The 17,978-nt window shown below is 40.2% G+C and overlaps 2 protein-coding genes, 1 long non-coding RNA gene and 1 other non-coding gene across 5 annotated transcripts in view; 3 read left to right on the top strand and 1 right to left on the bottom strand.

The window, feature by feature from the left end:
- Positions 1 to 17,978, top strand: part of LOC134624777 (zinc finger protein 492-like) — a 264,689-nt gene that overhangs the window by 145,488 nt on the left and 101,223 nt on the right. The gene's annotated exons all lie outside the window — the stretch shown is intronic.
- Positions 1,232 to 17,978, bottom strand: part of LOC134624774 (zinc finger protein 665-like) — a 183,040-nt gene continuing 166,293 nt past the window's right edge. The window contains exons 1-3 of one of the 2 annotated variants that reach the window (XM_063469821.1): positions 7,485 to 7,586; positions 2,991 to 3,096; positions 1,232 to 2,530 (exon numbers count right to left, since the gene is read on the bottom strand). In XM_063469821.1, the coding sequence (XP_063325891.1) occupies positions 1,292 to 2,530; positions 2,991 to 3,008 (1,257 nt within the window). In that variant the 5' untranslated portion in view covers positions 3,009 to 3,096; positions 7,485 to 7,586 and the 3' untranslated portion in view covers positions 1,232 to 1,291. Of the gene's footprint in view, positions 2,531 to 2,990; positions 3,097 to 7,484; positions 7,587 to 17,978 lie in introns of those variants that run through there. The other variant, XM_063469822.1, reaches the window with a different exon arrangement.
- LOC135932740 (uncharacterized) overlaps positions 13,895 to 17,978 on the top strand; it is a 57,577-nt gene continuing 53,493 nt past the window's right edge. Inside the window, exon 1 of the long non-coding RNA XR_010573623.1 lies at positions 13,895 to 14,417. This is a non-coding gene — a long non-coding RNA (uncharacterized LOC135932740). The remainder of the gene's footprint in view (positions 14,418 to 17,978) is intronic.
- Positions 15,536 to 15,641, top strand: LOC134625083 (U6 spliceosomal RNA). Its single transcript, XR_010093698.1, has one exon. It is a non-coding gene; the product is annotated as a U6 spliceosomal RNA (small nuclear RNA).

A 17,978-nucleotide genomic window follows, 5' to 3' on the forward strand; every position in this document is an offset into this window, starting at 1 on the left:
GAAGCTTTAAGAGCAACTGGTGTGAAAATATTTGCAGTTTTGGGAGAAAAGGATTTAAGAGAAGATTTTACCACAGCAAACGATTAAATATGAATGAAGGATTGAAATTTAACTTAGGTAACACATAACATGAATACAACTACTAAACACTACTGTGTCCTAAGGAAACAAAGAATAAAATGTAACAGGGATAACATTTAAGAGAATTAATATCCCTCAAAGGAAAAAACATAAACTTGATATGCATATCTATACATGCAGCTTCCTAAATGCAACATTCAGGATTATTCACTGCAGGTCCAGAAATCAGAGCTACCTCATCAGATCCAAGTGCGACATCAGCTGACACTCTTTACAGGAGATTCCATCTGAACTCTGTGGAGCCTGATCTCAAGGTTTTTAAGTCTGACCCTGAAACCAGAAGAGGATCTTTCTCTCTCTTCAGATTCATTGTGATCCAGTGATTTCAGTCCTGCATGATCAGGCTGATGTTTGCACAGAGCAGATAATGAAGTGAATGTTTTTGCACATTGGTAACAGTGAAACAGTTTATTTACAGCGTGGGATCGTTTGTGTTCGGAGTATGAACTGAGATTCCTGAAGCTCTTGTCACACTGGTCACAGCTGAAGTTCACTTCCATGTGTGTACGTTCATGTTTGTTACGATGACCTGATTGTGAGAAGCTTTTGTCACAGTGTCTGCACTTGTATGGTGTCTCTCGCTTATGCTTGTACTTTAAGCTCAAGTGCAGTGGTGAAGGATGACCCACACTGGTCACAGATGTGCTTTTTGACCACACTGTGGAAGAGTTCATGTATTTTTAATGTACTTGGTGTGTGGAAGCCTCTCCCACATTCTTTGCAGTAGTTCATTTTGTCTCCAGTGTGTCTACATTGATGTGTTTTTAGGTCCCGTTGATGATTGGAGGTTTTCCACAAAGATCACAGAGAAACTCTTTCCCACCACCACAGTGACGACAGGGTTGAGAAATGGATCCATGTGCTTTGCTCTGCTTCTAAACAAAGACAGTGTAAGTCAGGGAATTCCTTTAACGTTTTTATCCTGAACGTCGCCTGAAATAAAGAGCATCTCTGCCAACGTCCAATTACATTTTACTGTTTACATTATAACACTCAGCTTACTGAGAGAAAATGAGTCTTCATTTTTCCAAACAGTTCATTCAGTATAACTCCATAAGTTTACTGATCAGACTTGTTCCAAACACTCAGGTTAAAAATACAAGATAAAAATAAATACATCCTCACAGTAACTGCACTTGTAGAGTAACTTTCAGGTGTGGATCTGTTGGTGTTTTTTCAGCTGATGTGGAGATTTAAAAGACTTCTCACACAGGTCACATTTATAAGGTCTCTCCTCAGTGTGGCTAAACATGTGTTGTTGTAACTGTGCATCTGTTGTAAACAGTTTCCCACACTGATCACAGCAGTAAACATCATTTCCAGTGTGAAACCGTAGGTGACTGTTTCGGTAGTGTTTGTCACTGAACCTTTTTCCACAAAAGTCGCATCTGTACGCCTTAATTCCAGAGTGGGTAACTAGATGCCTCTGTAAGTTGCTATTTTTAGCAAACGTCTTACCACACAACTCACAGCTGTGTGCTTTAAATCCACTGTGGATGAGTTGGTGTGTTTTAAAGCTTCTAGCCTCGGCAAAGGATTTTCCACACAACTCACAGCTGTAAAGTTTAACTCGACTGTGGATGAGTTGGTGTGTTTTTAAGCTTCCAGCCCGGGTAAAAGACTTTCCACACAACTCACAGCTGTAAGGTTTAACTCCACTGTGGATGAGTTGGTGTGTTTTTAAGCTTCCAGCCTCTGTAAAACACTTTCCACAAAAGCCACAGATGTAAGGTTTAACTCCACTGTGGATGAGTTGGTGTGTTTTTAAGGTTGCAGCCCGGTTAAAAGACTTTCCACACAAGTCACAGCTGTAAGGTTTAAATCCACTGTGGATGAGTTGGTGTCTTTTTAAGCATCCAGCCTCAGTAAAAGACTTTCCACACAACTCACAGCTGTAAGGTTTAAATCCACTGTGGATGAGTTGGTGTCTTTTTAAGCTTTGAGCCTGGGTAAAAGACTTTCCACACAAGTCACAGCTGTAAGGTTTAACTCCACTGTGGATGAGTTGGTGTGTTTTTAAGCTTCCAGCCTGGGTAAAAGACTTTCCACACAAGTCACAGCTGTAAGGTTTAAATCCACTGTGGATGAGTTGGTGTGTTTTTAAGCTTACACAGTGGGTAAAAGACTTTCCACACAAGTCACAGCTGTAAGGTTTAACTCCACTGTGGATGAGTTGGTGTGTTTTTAAGCTTCCAGCCTGGGTAAAAGATTTTCCACACAAGTCACAGCTGTAAGGTTTAACTCCACTGTGGATGAGTTGGTGTGTTTTTAAGCCTCCAGCCCGGGTAAAAGACTTCCCACACTCATCACAGCTGTAGGTTTTCTCTCCCTCTCTTCTGTGAGGTTTGTCGGCCTCCTGAGAGCGCTGACTTCTCGCTCCATGTTGGTCCTGCAGTGACAGAGATACAAACAGAGGCAGTGAGTGAAATGCAGTCGTGGAACAAACTGAAACTCCCTCCATCCGTGGAATCAAACATGTAAACAAACACATTGTAGGTGTGTTACCACCACCTTCTTGTGATAGTATCACATTACAATGATGTGCTACAATGGGAGGTGTAATGAAAATTAAATTATTGAAGAAATACTGATCAGTGGAGAAAATCTTTAATGAAAATGTTTTACGAAATTGCAAGTTCAACTGATGATATTGTTGTTTCAATGTGTGCTTATAAAATATGATCTTTGTATTTTCTTGTAACTTCTGTGGTTTCTGATTTTGAATGTAGATTCTGTATATATGGAGGAGCCCAGGATGCAAAAGATAAAGCTGCTGTTAACATGTCTTTAAAAACACACCAGCTGTGCACACAATTTCAGTAATATTGTAACTGTGATACTTTTCTCACCTTTTGTGTTGAAGACATTGTTTCTTCTGTAGTGGCTGAGCTGAGTCCAAATGCCTGAAATTGTTCCTCTGTTGCACCACCAGACTCTTCTCCTCCTGTTACTCAGCTGGGACACACACACACACACAGTACACACATTACACATATATATATGTGTGTGTGTATATATATATATATATATATATATATATATATATATATACATCGTCACTTTCTTTCTAAGCTTCTTAGACTGAGAACAAAAGCTGTCCAGCTTTGTGTTTACCAAAACTCTTTTACAAATCCTGCTGGAATACGTCAGGTTACAGCTGCAGTCAAAGCAAGATGAAAATAATTGAACAAGCAAGCGAGCGCTCATCTTCTGCCAGCATGCTGACCTAATGATTAGTTGGTGTTTTTCTGCAAACAGTCTCTCACTCTTTTAACGTGTTCACAATAAACTGTGAACACTTCGCCGATTTCACGGATATTTGATGGTAGCGACCTTTTGGAGACTTTTACTTCCAGGTGAAGAATCAGACGTCTGTATTTGTGCTGGAAGTAAATAAAATACAGATGCATCTGCAGATCATCCTATGAAGTCCTATTCTAAAGGCTGATTGTCCTCCCCCACGCTTGTACCTGTGGCTTCCTGTCCTGGGGGTTGGCTGTTCTCCTGCCCTGCACCCTTTGTTCATATTCAAACACTATTTTTCTGTATGTATTCTTTCCCCTACGGTGGCCCTGAAGTGCAAACCACAAAAACAAATCACAAAACGCACAACAAATTAAAAAGCGCAGAAACAAATTGAAAAGCGCAAAAACAAATCTCTTAACGCAAAAACAAATTGAAAAGCGCAAAAACAAATTCATTTAACGCAAAAACAAATTCACTTAACGCAAAAACAAATTGAAAAGCGCAAAAACAAATTCACTTAACGCAAAAACAAATTGAAAAGCGCAAAAACAAATCACAAAACGCACAACAAATTCACTTAACGCAAAAACAAATTCACTTAACGCAAAAACAAATTGAAAAGCGCAAAAACAAATCACAAAACGCACAACAAATTGAAAAGCGCAAAAACAAATTGAAAAGCGCAAAAACAAATTCACTTAACGCAAAAACAAATTCATTTAACGCAAAAACAAATTGAAAAGCGCAAAAACAAATTCACTTAACGCAAAAACAAATTGAAAAGCGCAAAAACAAATCACAAAACGCACAACAAATTCACTTAACGCAAAAACAAATTCACTTAACGCACAACAAATTGAAAAGCGCAAACAAATTCACTTAACGCAAAAACAAATTCATTTAACGCAAAAACAAATTGAAAAGCGCAAAAACAAATTCACTTAACGCAAAAACAAATTGAAAAGCGCAAAAACAAATCACAAAACGCACAACAAATTGAAAAGCGCAAAAACAAAAACCAAACCGGAAGAGGTAGGTACCAATGCTGCAACAACAGGCATCACTGATTGGATGATGGATCCGGTAGCCTTTTGAACCGGAAGTTGTTCTGTTCGGAAGTTTGGTGACTGCTCTAACAACCTTTTTCAACAACTTGGACAAAACATGTTGGCTGTATCCCAATTCAGGGTCTGCAGCCTTAAAGTACGCAGCCTCAAGAGAGTTCAAACTCACTGCTGTAATAACTTATGATTAATATAATAACTATAATATTGGCCATATCATATTTACACTGACTTTAGTCTCATGAACAACATTATCTAGTAAATAACAATTAGCCAATCTTAAATGACTGTTCAGTACAGATATGAAGGCCAGCAATCATATTTTACAGTCCTGTGGTCTCAGCCTCAGATACTTATTAAATCACACAAAGCTCGTGTAGAAACAAACACACAAACAAAATATGTTCTCCTTCATTTCCCTCAAAGCTGTATGAAACGTTTCCAGCGGTTGGTGTTATGGTTGCTAGGCAACCTGGGCAGCGCGACGGAGGCTAGACCGTCCCATTTCACAAGCCTCGCACTTCTGGCCTTAGCGGTCTTTGAGTACGCGGCCCTTGAGGATCGTTGAGGCTGCGTACTTTAAGGCTGCAGACCCTGAATTGGGATACAGCCAACATGTTTTGTCCAAGTTGTTGAAAAAGGTTGTTAGAGCAGTCACCAAACTTCCGAACAGAACAACTTCCGGTTCTAAAGGCTACCGGATCCATCATCCAATCAGTGATGCCTGTTGTTGCAGCATTGGTACCTACCTCTTCCGGTTTGGTTTTTGTTTTTGCGCTTTTCAATTTGTTTTTGCGTTAAGAGATTTGTTTTTGCGCTTTTCAATTTGTTTTTGCGCTTTTCGATTTGTTTTTGCGCTTTTCAATTTGTTGTGCGTTTTTTGATTTGTTTTTGTGGTTTGCACTTCAGGGCCACCGTATTCCCCCTAGCAACCGCCATTTCATAATGTTGCAGACAATCACAAACTCTACACTCTGGCTGTATCCCAATTCAGGGTCTGCAGCCTTAAAGGCTGCATTTTAAGGCCGATTACGTCACAGCGGCGCGCCGAAGGCTGTCCCAATTCAAAGGCTGCTCGAAATGCGGCCCTGAAATGCGGCCTTCATTTCCCTAAATTGTAAGGCTGTGGTGATGTAGACTTCGTGGCCCAACATATCCCACAATTCATAGCGCGGCAGTCACTGTGGATAATTTTGCCGCAGACGGCAGAAGCGGAGCGGCCGAAGAGTAAACTGTTAAAAGTAAGTACTGAATAATATGTCACTTATTTATGTGCAAATGTTTAATAATGAGGAACATGAAAACATTACTGTTGGCCACATGTCGGCAAAGTTATGTGACATTAGCGATGTTTGTACTTTCAGCGTTTAATTGGTTTTAAAGCCTTTAAAATATAATACAATAGCTGACTTTAATCTTACAGAGAATGTGATGATTTTATGGATAGTTAAAGTCAGTCATATATCCACAAACACAACAAGCTGAAAGTCAGTGATGCTGCTCGGTTTGCAGTCCTGAATATCACGGCACAAGCAGGATTCACTGCACTGTTAATGTTAGCTATGTTATAGTGCTGCCTCTGTTCGGTGGTGTCGAGCCAAACGGACTTTAACGTGTGTTTGAACGAGCTGACGGTTCACTCGTTAAGCTGAAAGAAAGATGCTTTAATCACAGGAGTCACACATGTGTCCACTGTACCATCTGGAACTCTTCTTGGTTAGCACTTGTAATAACACAAACACTAAATCCTCCTTCTCTTGTGCTGTTTTGTAGCAGTGTATACACCTGAGACTGTCACCTGTCTGTCTGTCCTGCACTCTCTCTCTGTTTCTTTCTCTCTGATTGTGGAATAAAAGTATGAACATGTGTTTATAAGTTACACTTGTGTTTGAATCCTGCAGCTTATCACACATTTGATTTCCATGTGTGACGACTGCAAGTGTCCAGAGTGAGGACAGACTGAGGGACCCACTGCTGCACATCATCTGTGAGGCTTTGCACCCCTGATGATCCACCAGGACAAACTCAGCAGTGTGTGAGGAAGAGGAGGAGGAAGAGCCAGCAGCAGCTGACAGATGGAGAGAATAGACAGACTGTTCCTGTTTGTGAAGGACTGCTAGGAAAGTTTAAGATAACTAATTGTCTGTCCTGAATCAGTCTTATTAGGTAATGTTCACATAATGTTATCATTCCAGTGTTTTCAGTGTGGGAGAAAGTACTCAGGGCCTTCAAGTTACACACTATGAAAGGCAGCAACAAGTTTAATATTCAGAAACCTAAAGTATGTATCAGCAGCAGAATGGAGCTAAAAATAAATGTTTGTTTCAGTTCTATGAAGCTTTGAGTGTTTTGGATTAGCAGTACTGTATTTGTTGTATCATGTTGCTGTAACTGTTTATATGCTTTATATATTCTGAGGTAAGTTGATCTATAGTGTTACATCATATTCTATAAGGATGTTATGTGTTTGTTTACTTTCTGCCCAGTTTGACCCATTTAGCAGAATATAATAACAATAACTATAATATTGGCCATAGCATATTTAGACTGACTTTAGTCTCATGAACAACATTGGCTAATTGTTATTTACTAGCTAATCCTAAATGACTGTTCAGTACAGATATGAAGGCCAACAATCATGTTTTACAGTCCTGTGGTCTCAGCCTCAGATACTTATTAAATCACACAAAGTTCGTGTAGAAACAAACACACGAACAAAATATGTTCTCCTTCATTTCTGTCAAACAAAGCTGTATGAAACGTTTCCAGCGATTGGTGTTATGGTTGCTAGGCAACCTGGGCAGCGCGATGGAGGCTAGACCGTCCCATTTCACAAGCCTCGCACTTCCGGACTTGGCGCTCTTTGAGTACGCGGCCCTTGAGGATCGTTGAGGCTGCGTACTTTAAGGCTGCAGACCCTGAATTGGGATACAGCCTCTGTCTAACTCCAGTGTATACCAAGCAATCTATTATTCTCAACAGAGATAAACTCAACATAAACTGAACCCACATTAAAGTTAACTCGGTGCTTACCTTTAGATGAGCCCACAAACCGAGAGAAACTCCGTGATGAAGCTGAAAGTCTTAAGAAACAGATCAGGGAGCAGAGACCCACGTGGTTCACGACTCCTCTCCTGCGTACACACGTTGCTCCGGCTCCTTTTCCGGCTCTCCTGTGATTTGTTACTGTGCGGTCACGTGACTCAGCTGCACAACGCAACCCCGTGGGGTGTAATTTCGAAATTCGCGCCTATGTCCTTTTCCTAAACTCTTTTCCTTGGCCTCGATGAAAAGTCATTGTCGGAAGAAGATTTGCTAAGGATTTAGGGAAAGAGAGGAGCGGTGCTGACTGTGTTTGATCAATGATATCATTAAGTGCACATTTTAACTTTTTAGCCAAACACATAGCAATTATTTTATAATCATTATCCAGCAGTTAAATAGGTCTCCAATTTTCTATCAAAAGGGCGTCTTTTTGAGGTTTCGGAATCAAAGTAATTAGCCCCTGAGTCAAAGAAGGAGGGAGCTATTCATTATCAATGCTTTCAATATATACTTTATGTAAAAAGCGTGATAAGTCCTTTGAAAATAATTTGTAAAATTCAGAAGTCAAACCGTCTTTCCCTGTACTCTTATTAAGTTTCATTTTATTAATAGCACCTTCAATATCTAGTATTGTGATGGGGGCATCACCAGTGCTTTAAGTGGGCCGGTACGCGCCGGTACTCAGTACCACCACTTCTAAATATAGCTCTTGAGAGTACCGCCACCTCTCCATGCGCCCAGAACGTGCTTTTAGCGTACCGGTACTCTCATTTGCACATCTTTTATAATCGTTTGGCTGCGCTGCCACTTTTCAGAGCGCCCTTCACAAGCACGCTTCCTAATTCGTCCCACCGAGAGCAGAGACTACATTACCCATACACCAATGTGTTTTACAAGTGAAAAGCGCATGCGTCGCTTTTGCCGTTGTCATGTCAACAACTCAACGTGGTCCGGAGAGGGTGTGTAAAACGCGCAAACAGCTGCTCGGTTAAAATACAAAAACAATGAACACTTAATATGCTCTCCTGGCTTCAGACTCTGAGTAGTAAAAGAACAAGGTCAGAATCAGAGGACTCGCTGGCTGACACCCCACCAAGCCAGAATGATATCGCTGCAGGTCAGACGCAAGCTAATGAAAGCTGCACTAGTGCCGCAGCCGCGGACGACGGCACTTTTGGCGACGACGAGGACGAGAATGACACCATTTCTACCGATGACAACAGCCGCGTTAGCGAGCATGAGTGGCCAGAATGTTGGTCCCAAGCACAAGTCCGGTATTTCTCCACAAATTACAAGTGGCTGATCAGCAGAAATCAAAAGTTGGGTTGTAGTGTGTGTAGTCAAGTTTGTGCTCGCGTGGACATGCAGCAAGGGCAGAGAGTGTCGCAGGAGTGGAGTGGGTGCTTAATCTCGTCTTTTGGAAGGGACAAGGCTGCACAACAAAACTCACTACGAAAGAAAATAAAAGAGCACAGAGACTCAATTTATCACAAGAAAGCAGTTGAAATAAAAGAGAAGGCAACACAAAATACAATGCAAAAACACATTGAAGATATGAGAAAGGCTGACTACGCTTCAACTTGCAATGTGTTTAGAACAGCTTATAAGATTGGCAAGCAGGGGCGTCCCTTTACAGACATGCCAATAGATGTCCAGTTGCAAGTCTTAAATGGTGTCAAGATGGGCAGAGTTTTGCACTCTAATAACTCATGTGCAAATATACTGGATCACATTGCAGCTGAAATGAAAAAGAAGGTAGTCAATGACATAGTGATGAATGAAAGAAAATTGTGTGTGCTCGTTGATGAATCCACTACAATAAGTGGAAAGTCTGTGCTTGTCGTGTGCCTGCGGTCAGCTATTTCCAGTGAAAATCCAGACACAATATTTTTTGAACTGATTGAGCTGCAGGGGACCACAGCAAAGGACATCACTGAAGCACTGTTAGGATGTCTTCATAATAATGGCTTTGACCCTCACTACCTACAGGAACATTTGTTGGCATTTGCTTGTGATGGAGCCTCAGTGATGCTTGGGAGGAAAGCAGGAGTTGCTGCGCAGCTTTGTTCCAAATTCCCTTACCTGTTTGTCTGGCATTGTTCCAATCACAGACTGGAACTGGCAGTTTGTGATGTTTTGAAGGAGGTAGGAGGAATCAACCACTTTAAAATATTCTTAGATCAGCTTTACTCCCTCTACCATGCATCACCAAAAAACCAAAGGGAGTTAACCGAGAGTGCTCACAATGTTGGACAACGTCTCCTTGTGATAGGCCGTGTTTTATCAGTGCGTTGGGTTGCTTCAAGTGAGAGAACAGTGAAAGCAGTATGGGAGAACTACCAAGCTCTGCAGGTACACTTTACAAGTGCTGCTGCTGATAACAGCAGGGACTCAAGAGAGAGCAAAATACAAATTAGTTTATAATTTATTTTATGTACATTTTGTTAAAAAAAAATTCAATACCTTTTTGCACATTTTATTTATGTTCAGTAGCTCTTTCTAGCTCAAGCAAATCCACAAACTAATAAAATGATTTATTATTTTGTATAAGGTTGTCTGTTGACTGTTGTATATAAAACCCATTCAATATAGTTGTTGTTACCTCAGGGGAGGCGGAAAAAAAATAGAGTACCGGCACCTGTTTTGGGCCACTTAAAGCACTGGGCATCACACATAGTTTTATTATTTTCACTAATTGTCTTAATATTACCTAAAGAATTATAGAATTTTTCCATGGCTTCTGTAGAAAAATTAGATTTATTTAAATTTTTATAGAAAAGTTCACAAGTCTTGGAAATCACTTGAGGGTCTTGTGTGATGACCCCACCTGAACAAAGTTTAGTCATGCTGGCAAGAGCATTATGATGTTTTTCTAATTTGAAAAAATAGCTAGAGTTTTGTTCTCCCTCTTCAAGCCATTTCCTTCTTGACTGCACAAAGGCACCTTTTGCCTTATAAATATATATATTATCTAATTTTAATTGTAGAATTTGAAGTCTGTTCCGGTTATCTTCAGATAAATTATCAGGTGATATAGACAAAGTGATAGTTTCAGAAATTATTTCTGACTCTTCTTTTTTTCTATTTTTAACAGTTTCAGCTCCCCTTTTCATTAAAAGGGACCTCAATTCAAATTTCATAAGCTCCCAGTTTTTACAAAAAGCATTTTCAACACATGCCTTGTTCCAATACTCATCTATTTTTGTTTTAATTTCCTTTACCAAAGAAACATTTAGTAGAAGAGAATTATTTAATTTCCAATATGAATTCACTCTTTTAGACGGTTTACTGGCATACAAACATATCTCCAAAAAAATTGTTTTATGATCTGTCAAGGGTGTTGGCAACATTTTTGATGTAGAAACATATTCGGATAAAGGATCAGAAATTAGCCAATAATCAATACGAGACTGTGATGAGCCAGATCTATTTTTCCACGAAAATTCCTTAATTGTTGGATTCTTCAGTCTCCAGATATCAATTAGGTCTCTTTCATTCATAAAATCCAACATATAATTACTACTTTCCTAATTTTTACTTGGCCATCTATCTATCATGTTATTGAGTGAATAGTTCCAGTCTCTTCCTAATAAAATATTAAGATTATCAAATTTACTTATTAAAGACACAATTTTTTCATTTACAACAAGTATTAGGTCAATATTCTCCTGTTTCTTATTATAGCCGTAAATGTTACCCAGTAAGAGGGTCTGATCATTAAAAAAAACAACCAGCAAAATAAAATGTCCTTTTGGATCGGTTTCTGAAGATATAATTTTTCCATTAAATTTATGCTTTAAAATCAGAGTTCCCGCTGAATGGTTTGTGCCATGAGACATCCATAAATCTTCGCCCCATTGGGATTTCCAGGAGTTAGCGTCCTTAGGTTCAGAATGGGATTCTTGTAAGAAACAAGCATATAGCATATAAAAGCAGAGCTTTCCTTTTGGTATTGTCTCTTAGTCCTCGAGCATTAAAAGAAATAAAAGATAAAGATGAAATTTTGAAAAGTAAATTAACTTTTTACCCTGAGAAGAGTGTGTAAGCTTCAGAGAGAGCAGAACTACTCTGTCTAAAAAAATGCTTCACAAAACATTTTAGCAGCAACAGCATACTATAAGTCTTCAGAACAATAGGGAAATGAGACCTGGAGGTATATCCACAACAGGACTGGAAGAGATTTCAGTGAATTTCTTTTCTGTTCATGAAAGCACGGGCTCCCGTGAAGTAGGCAATTTTCCCTTCCTTACGTGCTTTCTCCACCTGTGGCCATAGCTGGTTGCGTCTCTCTCGGTCCTCGGGAGAGAGATCTTCTTTGAAATGGAGCTTCCTCGTCTTCAGGTAGTCAGACCGCTTCGCCGCCTTCCAGATGATGTCTCGAAAGTGTCTCATGGTAAATTGCAGGATTATGGCGCGATGCAGTGGCGCAGAAGAGGACTCACGTCGTTGACCGATCCTGTGGACTGAATCAAGTACCTCCGGGAACTTATCACGGTGGTCAGGATCCATGATTTGGCAGATTTCAATAACCTTACTACGTACGTTTTCACCTTCTTCTTCAGGTAGCCCGTGAAGTCGCAGATTCCATCTTCGTTTATACCGAGACAACTCCAGCACTTTGTTTTCCAGTGTTTGAATTTTCTCTTCTGCTTTATCTACCCTTACTTCAGTACGAGATAGTGATGGTGAGATGAAGCCTCATGATGGACTGAAGCTTTCCACCCAATTGGTCGACTCATGGTTCGAAGCATTGTGATGATTCATTTGCTCTACTGCGCCATCAAGTGGACAATTCAAGTGAAGCGGGCTCTGTGATTATAATGATGTGATGTGTAAACCTCTAAACTAATAAATAAATTGTTTTCATGGTTATTTATCCCGAATATTGTCTCAGTATGTCTGATACAAAAGAGAAAGTGGAAACTATCAGGACAGAGTTTTGGTATTATTGTGTAACTGTTAGCCTCAGACAGTCAGTCAATAGTATAATTCAGATCATAGATCAGTATATTTGCATATTTTTATAACTATAAAAAGAAAGCTGCCACTTTCGAGACTTTATCTAAGGTGTAAGCATCACAGCAGATGCATTTGTGTCAACGTAGCTGAGGCTAAAACAGAAAAACGATTTTATAAAAAATATTCAGCAGTAGATCAAAACTGAAAGAAAACCATTAATCAACAAATGAACATTACCTGATGATGCTGAATTGAAGCAAAGCAAATTGCAGAGGTTTTATTAGAGACACAACTTAGCGTTTTGCAATTTTGCATAATGTTAAAAAGTTTAAATTTGTTTAGTAGCCTATTGAACGGCAGAAATTAGGTTTTCTTTTCGGAAGTATTTAAAAGGGAAAAAACAGTGGCCGACAGTGCTGTAAACAACGGTAGACTTATGTGTAACAAGCTAGCGAATAATGCAGAAAACAGATTTTTAGACGGGAAACTGTTCTTGAAGTATACTCTGTGTGTGTGTGTACGTGTGTGTGTGTGTGTGTGTGTGTGTGTGTGTGTGTGTGAGAGAGAGAGAGAGAGCGAGAGAGAGAGAGAGAGAGAGTGAGAGAGAGCTGTGCATGAAGTGTGATTTCATCCTGGTGAAAGCAAAACAGCAAAAGTCAGAGGAAAATCATGACGATGTTTATGTGAAGCGTAGTTTGGTTCTTCTGCTGGTAAACACGAAGCACGGACCGCCGACGGATCAGAATCAGTGAGCTGTCGGCTTTCAGCCCCTACCGTGTCCGTCACATCTCACTGATTCTGATCCGTCAGCGGGTCTGTGTTTACGTCTTTGTGCACAATCGGTGTACCTGCTCTCATTTACTGTTTTAGCTGTTTGGTGGTTGTTGAAATGTAGTAATATTTATATTAGAAATCGATTTAGGATTTTAATGAATCGATATCACGTTATCCAAGCTAGAATCGATTTTAATCGATAATCAAAACCTGCTCCTAGTAACTGTGTAATCATGCTTATGTACATCTGGATGATGACACAAACTAGTGTTTGGTGTTTCACTTTTTAATAAACTAAAAGACAGAAATCAGATTATAGGATCTGTAGTGTTGTTTATTTATATTATGGTGATTATCATGTGTGATATTTATTACTGTGTGCATACTTCAATAGGAGAGATGAAATAAAAAAATCTCTTCCTTGCTGGTTCCATCGAAGAAGAAATGCTCAAGTAAAACGTACATAAACCAATTCCACAACAGGGTGATGGGGAAATCAGCTGTGTTTACTGCCCATTTTATTTCGAATCTGGCGCGAACCGGTGAACCATTCCCTGAATCAGTCACGTGATACGTACTGCCCGCGAGGCCTCGAACGTCACTGCATACGTAATCAAAGCAAGCCTCGATACGCGCTTCACAAAAACGCCCCCGAGATTACCCGACAGACGATTCGACGCTTCGACACACAGGACACATCACTAGTGGAGAGGAAAGTTCTGCAGAATAGATTGAAGAAGCGGGGAATTGGGGAATTTAATCTGAAGAGTGTGTTGGAGGGTAGCAGGGCACAGGTGAGGGAACGGGTGGGGTTTCTGAAGGATATAGGTGTTTATGTAAGAGTGTAGGGTTTTTTTTAATACAAATTGTAAACTCACTGTCTGGCCCATACTCCGGAACAGTAGGAGGCGGTAATGCTCCTTTGCGTTGGTTGCCAACCGCCGTTAAACACAAGGAAGAAGAGAGCTGCTTTTTCATGAGACGGGAGTAAAGTAGTGAACTTACAGGAACATATACCACCAACAACGTTTGGATCGATATCTGCATCGATCTGCACACCCTTGTCTCCTGGATTGTAGCTGAGATCAGCGTGAACCACGTGGGTCTCTGCTCCCTGATCTGTTTCCTGTTTGGAAAGACTTCCAGCTTTATCGCGGAGTTTCTCTTGGTTTGTGGGCTCATCTAAAGGTAAGCACCGAGCTAACTTTAATGTGGGTTCAGTTTATGTTGAGTTTATCTCTGTTGAGAATAATAGATTGCTTGGTATACACTGGAGTTAGTCAGACTGTAGAGTTCGTTATTGCTTGCAACATTATGAAATGGCGGTTGCTAGAGGGTAAGAATACATACAGAAAAATAGTCTTTGAATATGAACAAAAGGGTGCAGGGCAGGACAGCCAACCCCCAGGACAGATAACCACAGGTACAAGCCTGGGGGAGGGCAACCCCCAGGGATCCGATTTTTCAGTGATGACGTGACGAATCCTACTTTCGGGCCTAAAGTAGTCTGCGTTTAATATGGCCTTTGTGTTGTTAACATGTTTAATGTTTTGTATTTTCTTCTAATTAATCTCAAAAAGCTCCTAAAACAATCAGTGATCACTGTTGACCTCCCTCGGCTTTTATTACCACTAATCATTTATTTAAGCTCAGTTTTTAAAACCTTACGATGTAACTACAGCACAGCCCATGCAGCAGTATATGAATGACTAACCTCGTATTGTGGATGGATTATCTCAGTTGTTCTCCTGACATCCTGCCATGCGATTACATTTGTTCCTGACCACTGAGAACACTCACGTTAACTTTTATCGAGTGGAAAAAAAGTTCGCTTGTTTATATTATGCTAACATAGCTGTGTCGCTAGCGGTCACGTAGCACATCATTATATACCCGCTAGCCAAACTTCAGTAACCCTGCAAACGTCACTGCTGTTTAGTTTTCTGTCTTCATTTATGTTGGAAGTGATAGCAGAGCTGTACGTTTGAATTTGTTTCCAAAACCCCGCAGTCAGAACATGCTATATTATATTAGCAGGAAGTTAGCTCGCTGGCTTCTAACTTCTAACTCAGTTAAATGTCATAAATTCCATTTTCATGGATGCCTGGATGTTAAACTCAATTGTTACACCTGGTAGAGCAAAACGCTGATCATTTTATTAATAAAGATGAAATACTTTAGACAGTTTTTCAACTCTTAGTAATGCCACAGTGATCATTTGATATGTGGACCTGCAGCAGAGTTTAGGCCCAGACACGGCTAGTGACGTCAGACTGAACAACCGGTGCAGGGGTTCCAAAGGGCTACCTTGCTTCGGCAAGCGCGTACGCTAAATTGGATACGATACAGAGAAGATTAGCATAGCCCCTGCCCAAGGATGACACGCAAATTCGTGAAGCGTCCCGCCGCCCGCCCCCCCTTACGCAATAAAGGTGTGTGTGAGGAATGCTCCTCAGATCAGCCTTTAGAATACTACTTAATAGGATGATCTCCAGATGCATCTGTATTTTATTTGCTCCTAGCCAGGGGCGATTCTAGGATCAGAGCTTTGGGGGGAATAAAAAAAAAAATACATATCCTAACCTTAATTACTGGGGGAGAACAATGAATGATGCTCATAGTGAGTAAGAAGTAAACTGAGTGCATTTTTTGGACAGAGATTAACTTTTAATGTGTATAATGTATAATACAGAAACATTAAAAAACACTCCCAAAACAATAAATTATGTCAAAATATTAATAAAAACGATAAAAATGGAGGCAACGTTGCCCGTGGTAGAATGTATACAATGTATGAAAAAATCTATACTGCAGATACTAATTCGACTAATTTATAATAATAATAATTTTGTGTTGTAAGATTTAGGAATTTCATGGTTTCATAGTGGTACTTAGGAGAGTTTGACATTTTTATCAGGTGGTACACACTGTAAAAAGTTTAGAGTAGGATGGATTGTAGAGTAGCAAACATCATCAGAAAAGACGTTTTCAACACTGCAGGTTACCTGGGTGTGATGTTTTTCTGCTAAAAAGAAACATGGTCTGAGTCCTACCTAACTATATAAAGAGTAACTGAAGGTTAAATGCAGCTAACATGTCCTGTTTTAAGCCAGACACTCAACCTCCGTTCCGCTGCGTCTCAGCCGCCATCATTGAAGACTATCAGTTTATTGTGAAGAGGTTGAGAGAAGAGTGAGGTGGCGTCCACACTAGCCCGGATAGATTGGAAAACGGCGTTCTCTTCTGAAAACATTCCATGTCCACACTAGCATTTTCAGTCGTTTTCACAGCGTTGCGCGTCCACATTAAAACGGCCGAAAACGCTTATGTGCCAGTACTGCGCATGCGTGAAACGCAAGAAGATTCGACCTGCCTCATTTCTGTCTGCTGCTTATTTACTTTCTGGTGTTCTGACAAACCATCGTACTTTGGCAAAACGTCCTACCGTAAGTAGTTTATGCAGATTTCTGCTGTCACAGAGTAATTCCAGCACAAATTTAAGTAGGTATGACACTTTGCCACTTAACTTTGCCCATCAGAGTATGCTTGTAGCTCATATTCAAAACGCCAGGACAGTTTGCCACTTAATTTTACCCATTAAAGTATGCTTGTAGGGTACTTTCACAAAGGTATCATGGTTTGGCACTTAATTTTACCCATCAGAGTATGTTTCTAGCATGTGCCGAAACAACGGGTAGGATGGTATGTTAGGTAGGATGGATTCCCAGAACACGGGCTCTTTTAAACGTGGCAGCAAAATGTTGAGGAAAAGCACAGAGTTTTTTAAATGGACTAACAATGAGGTGGACTTGTTGCTGTGAGTAACACGAAAGTAAAAAGTTGCAAAAGCGATTGAGAGTTAAATAATTTCAAGAAATCTGGAGCATGTACAGACTGATATTAATCTTTAATAGGACTGTCAAAATTGAGAGCAAACAAAACAAAAACAACTGCTGTATAACGCCCTCCGCTACCTTAGTTTAATTGGTCACATGACTGCATCATAAGGTTAACATGTGTCATCGTTTTAGAAAGTTTGCGTTTTCGCTGTCCACACTGCAACGCAAATCCACTGTTGTCCACAGATGTATTCGTTTTCAAGAGCGTTTTCAAACCACTGCGCTTTCCATCAGCGAAAACGCCGTCCCAGTGTGGACCCGATGCCAAAATGGAGAGAAAATGTTGTATTTTCAAACAAAAACGCGTTAGTGTTGACATAGCCTCAGGCTACACTCACACTATTCAGCTGGTGTTTCCACTTCAATGTAGTCCACATCTATTCCATTAAAATATGCTCAACAAGTGTCAGTCCCATACTGAACACGCTTATCTGGCTAAGTGTTTTTTGCTCTCCCTCAAAACCATCTTCACTAGGGCTGTGCGATATGACCAAAATCTCATATCCCCATATTAAGACATCTATCGTCCGATAACGATATAAATTACAAAAATGTAAGATTTTCTGTAAATTCTGTGAATCTCGGGCAGCTCGACTTGTGTGAAGTGTTTCCAGCTGTTCCAGTTCCTGGAGTCGAGTGTTTTAACCGATGCATGAAACGATACATTTTTAGACATAGGTTGTAACGGCCGCCGTTTTATTTGTATTTATTACACAGCGTGCTGCGGGGAAAAGCCTGTTCTAACGTTTGAGTCTAAGGTTTATTTTTTTTAGCACCTGACGGCTCTTTTTTGCTTCTCATCCGTAAATAGTCTGCATCTTTCACGTGATTCAGTTTATTTTGAAAAGTC

The sequence above is a fragment of the Pelmatolapia mariae genome, linkage group LG3_W (genome assembly GCF_036321145.2).
Source record: "Pelmatolapia mariae isolate MD_Pm_ZW linkage group LG3_W, Pm_UMD_F_2, whole genome shotgun sequence".
NCBI classification, from domain to species: Eukaryota; Metazoa; Chordata; class Actinopteri; order Cichliformes; family Cichlidae; genus Pelmatolapia; species Pelmatolapia mariae.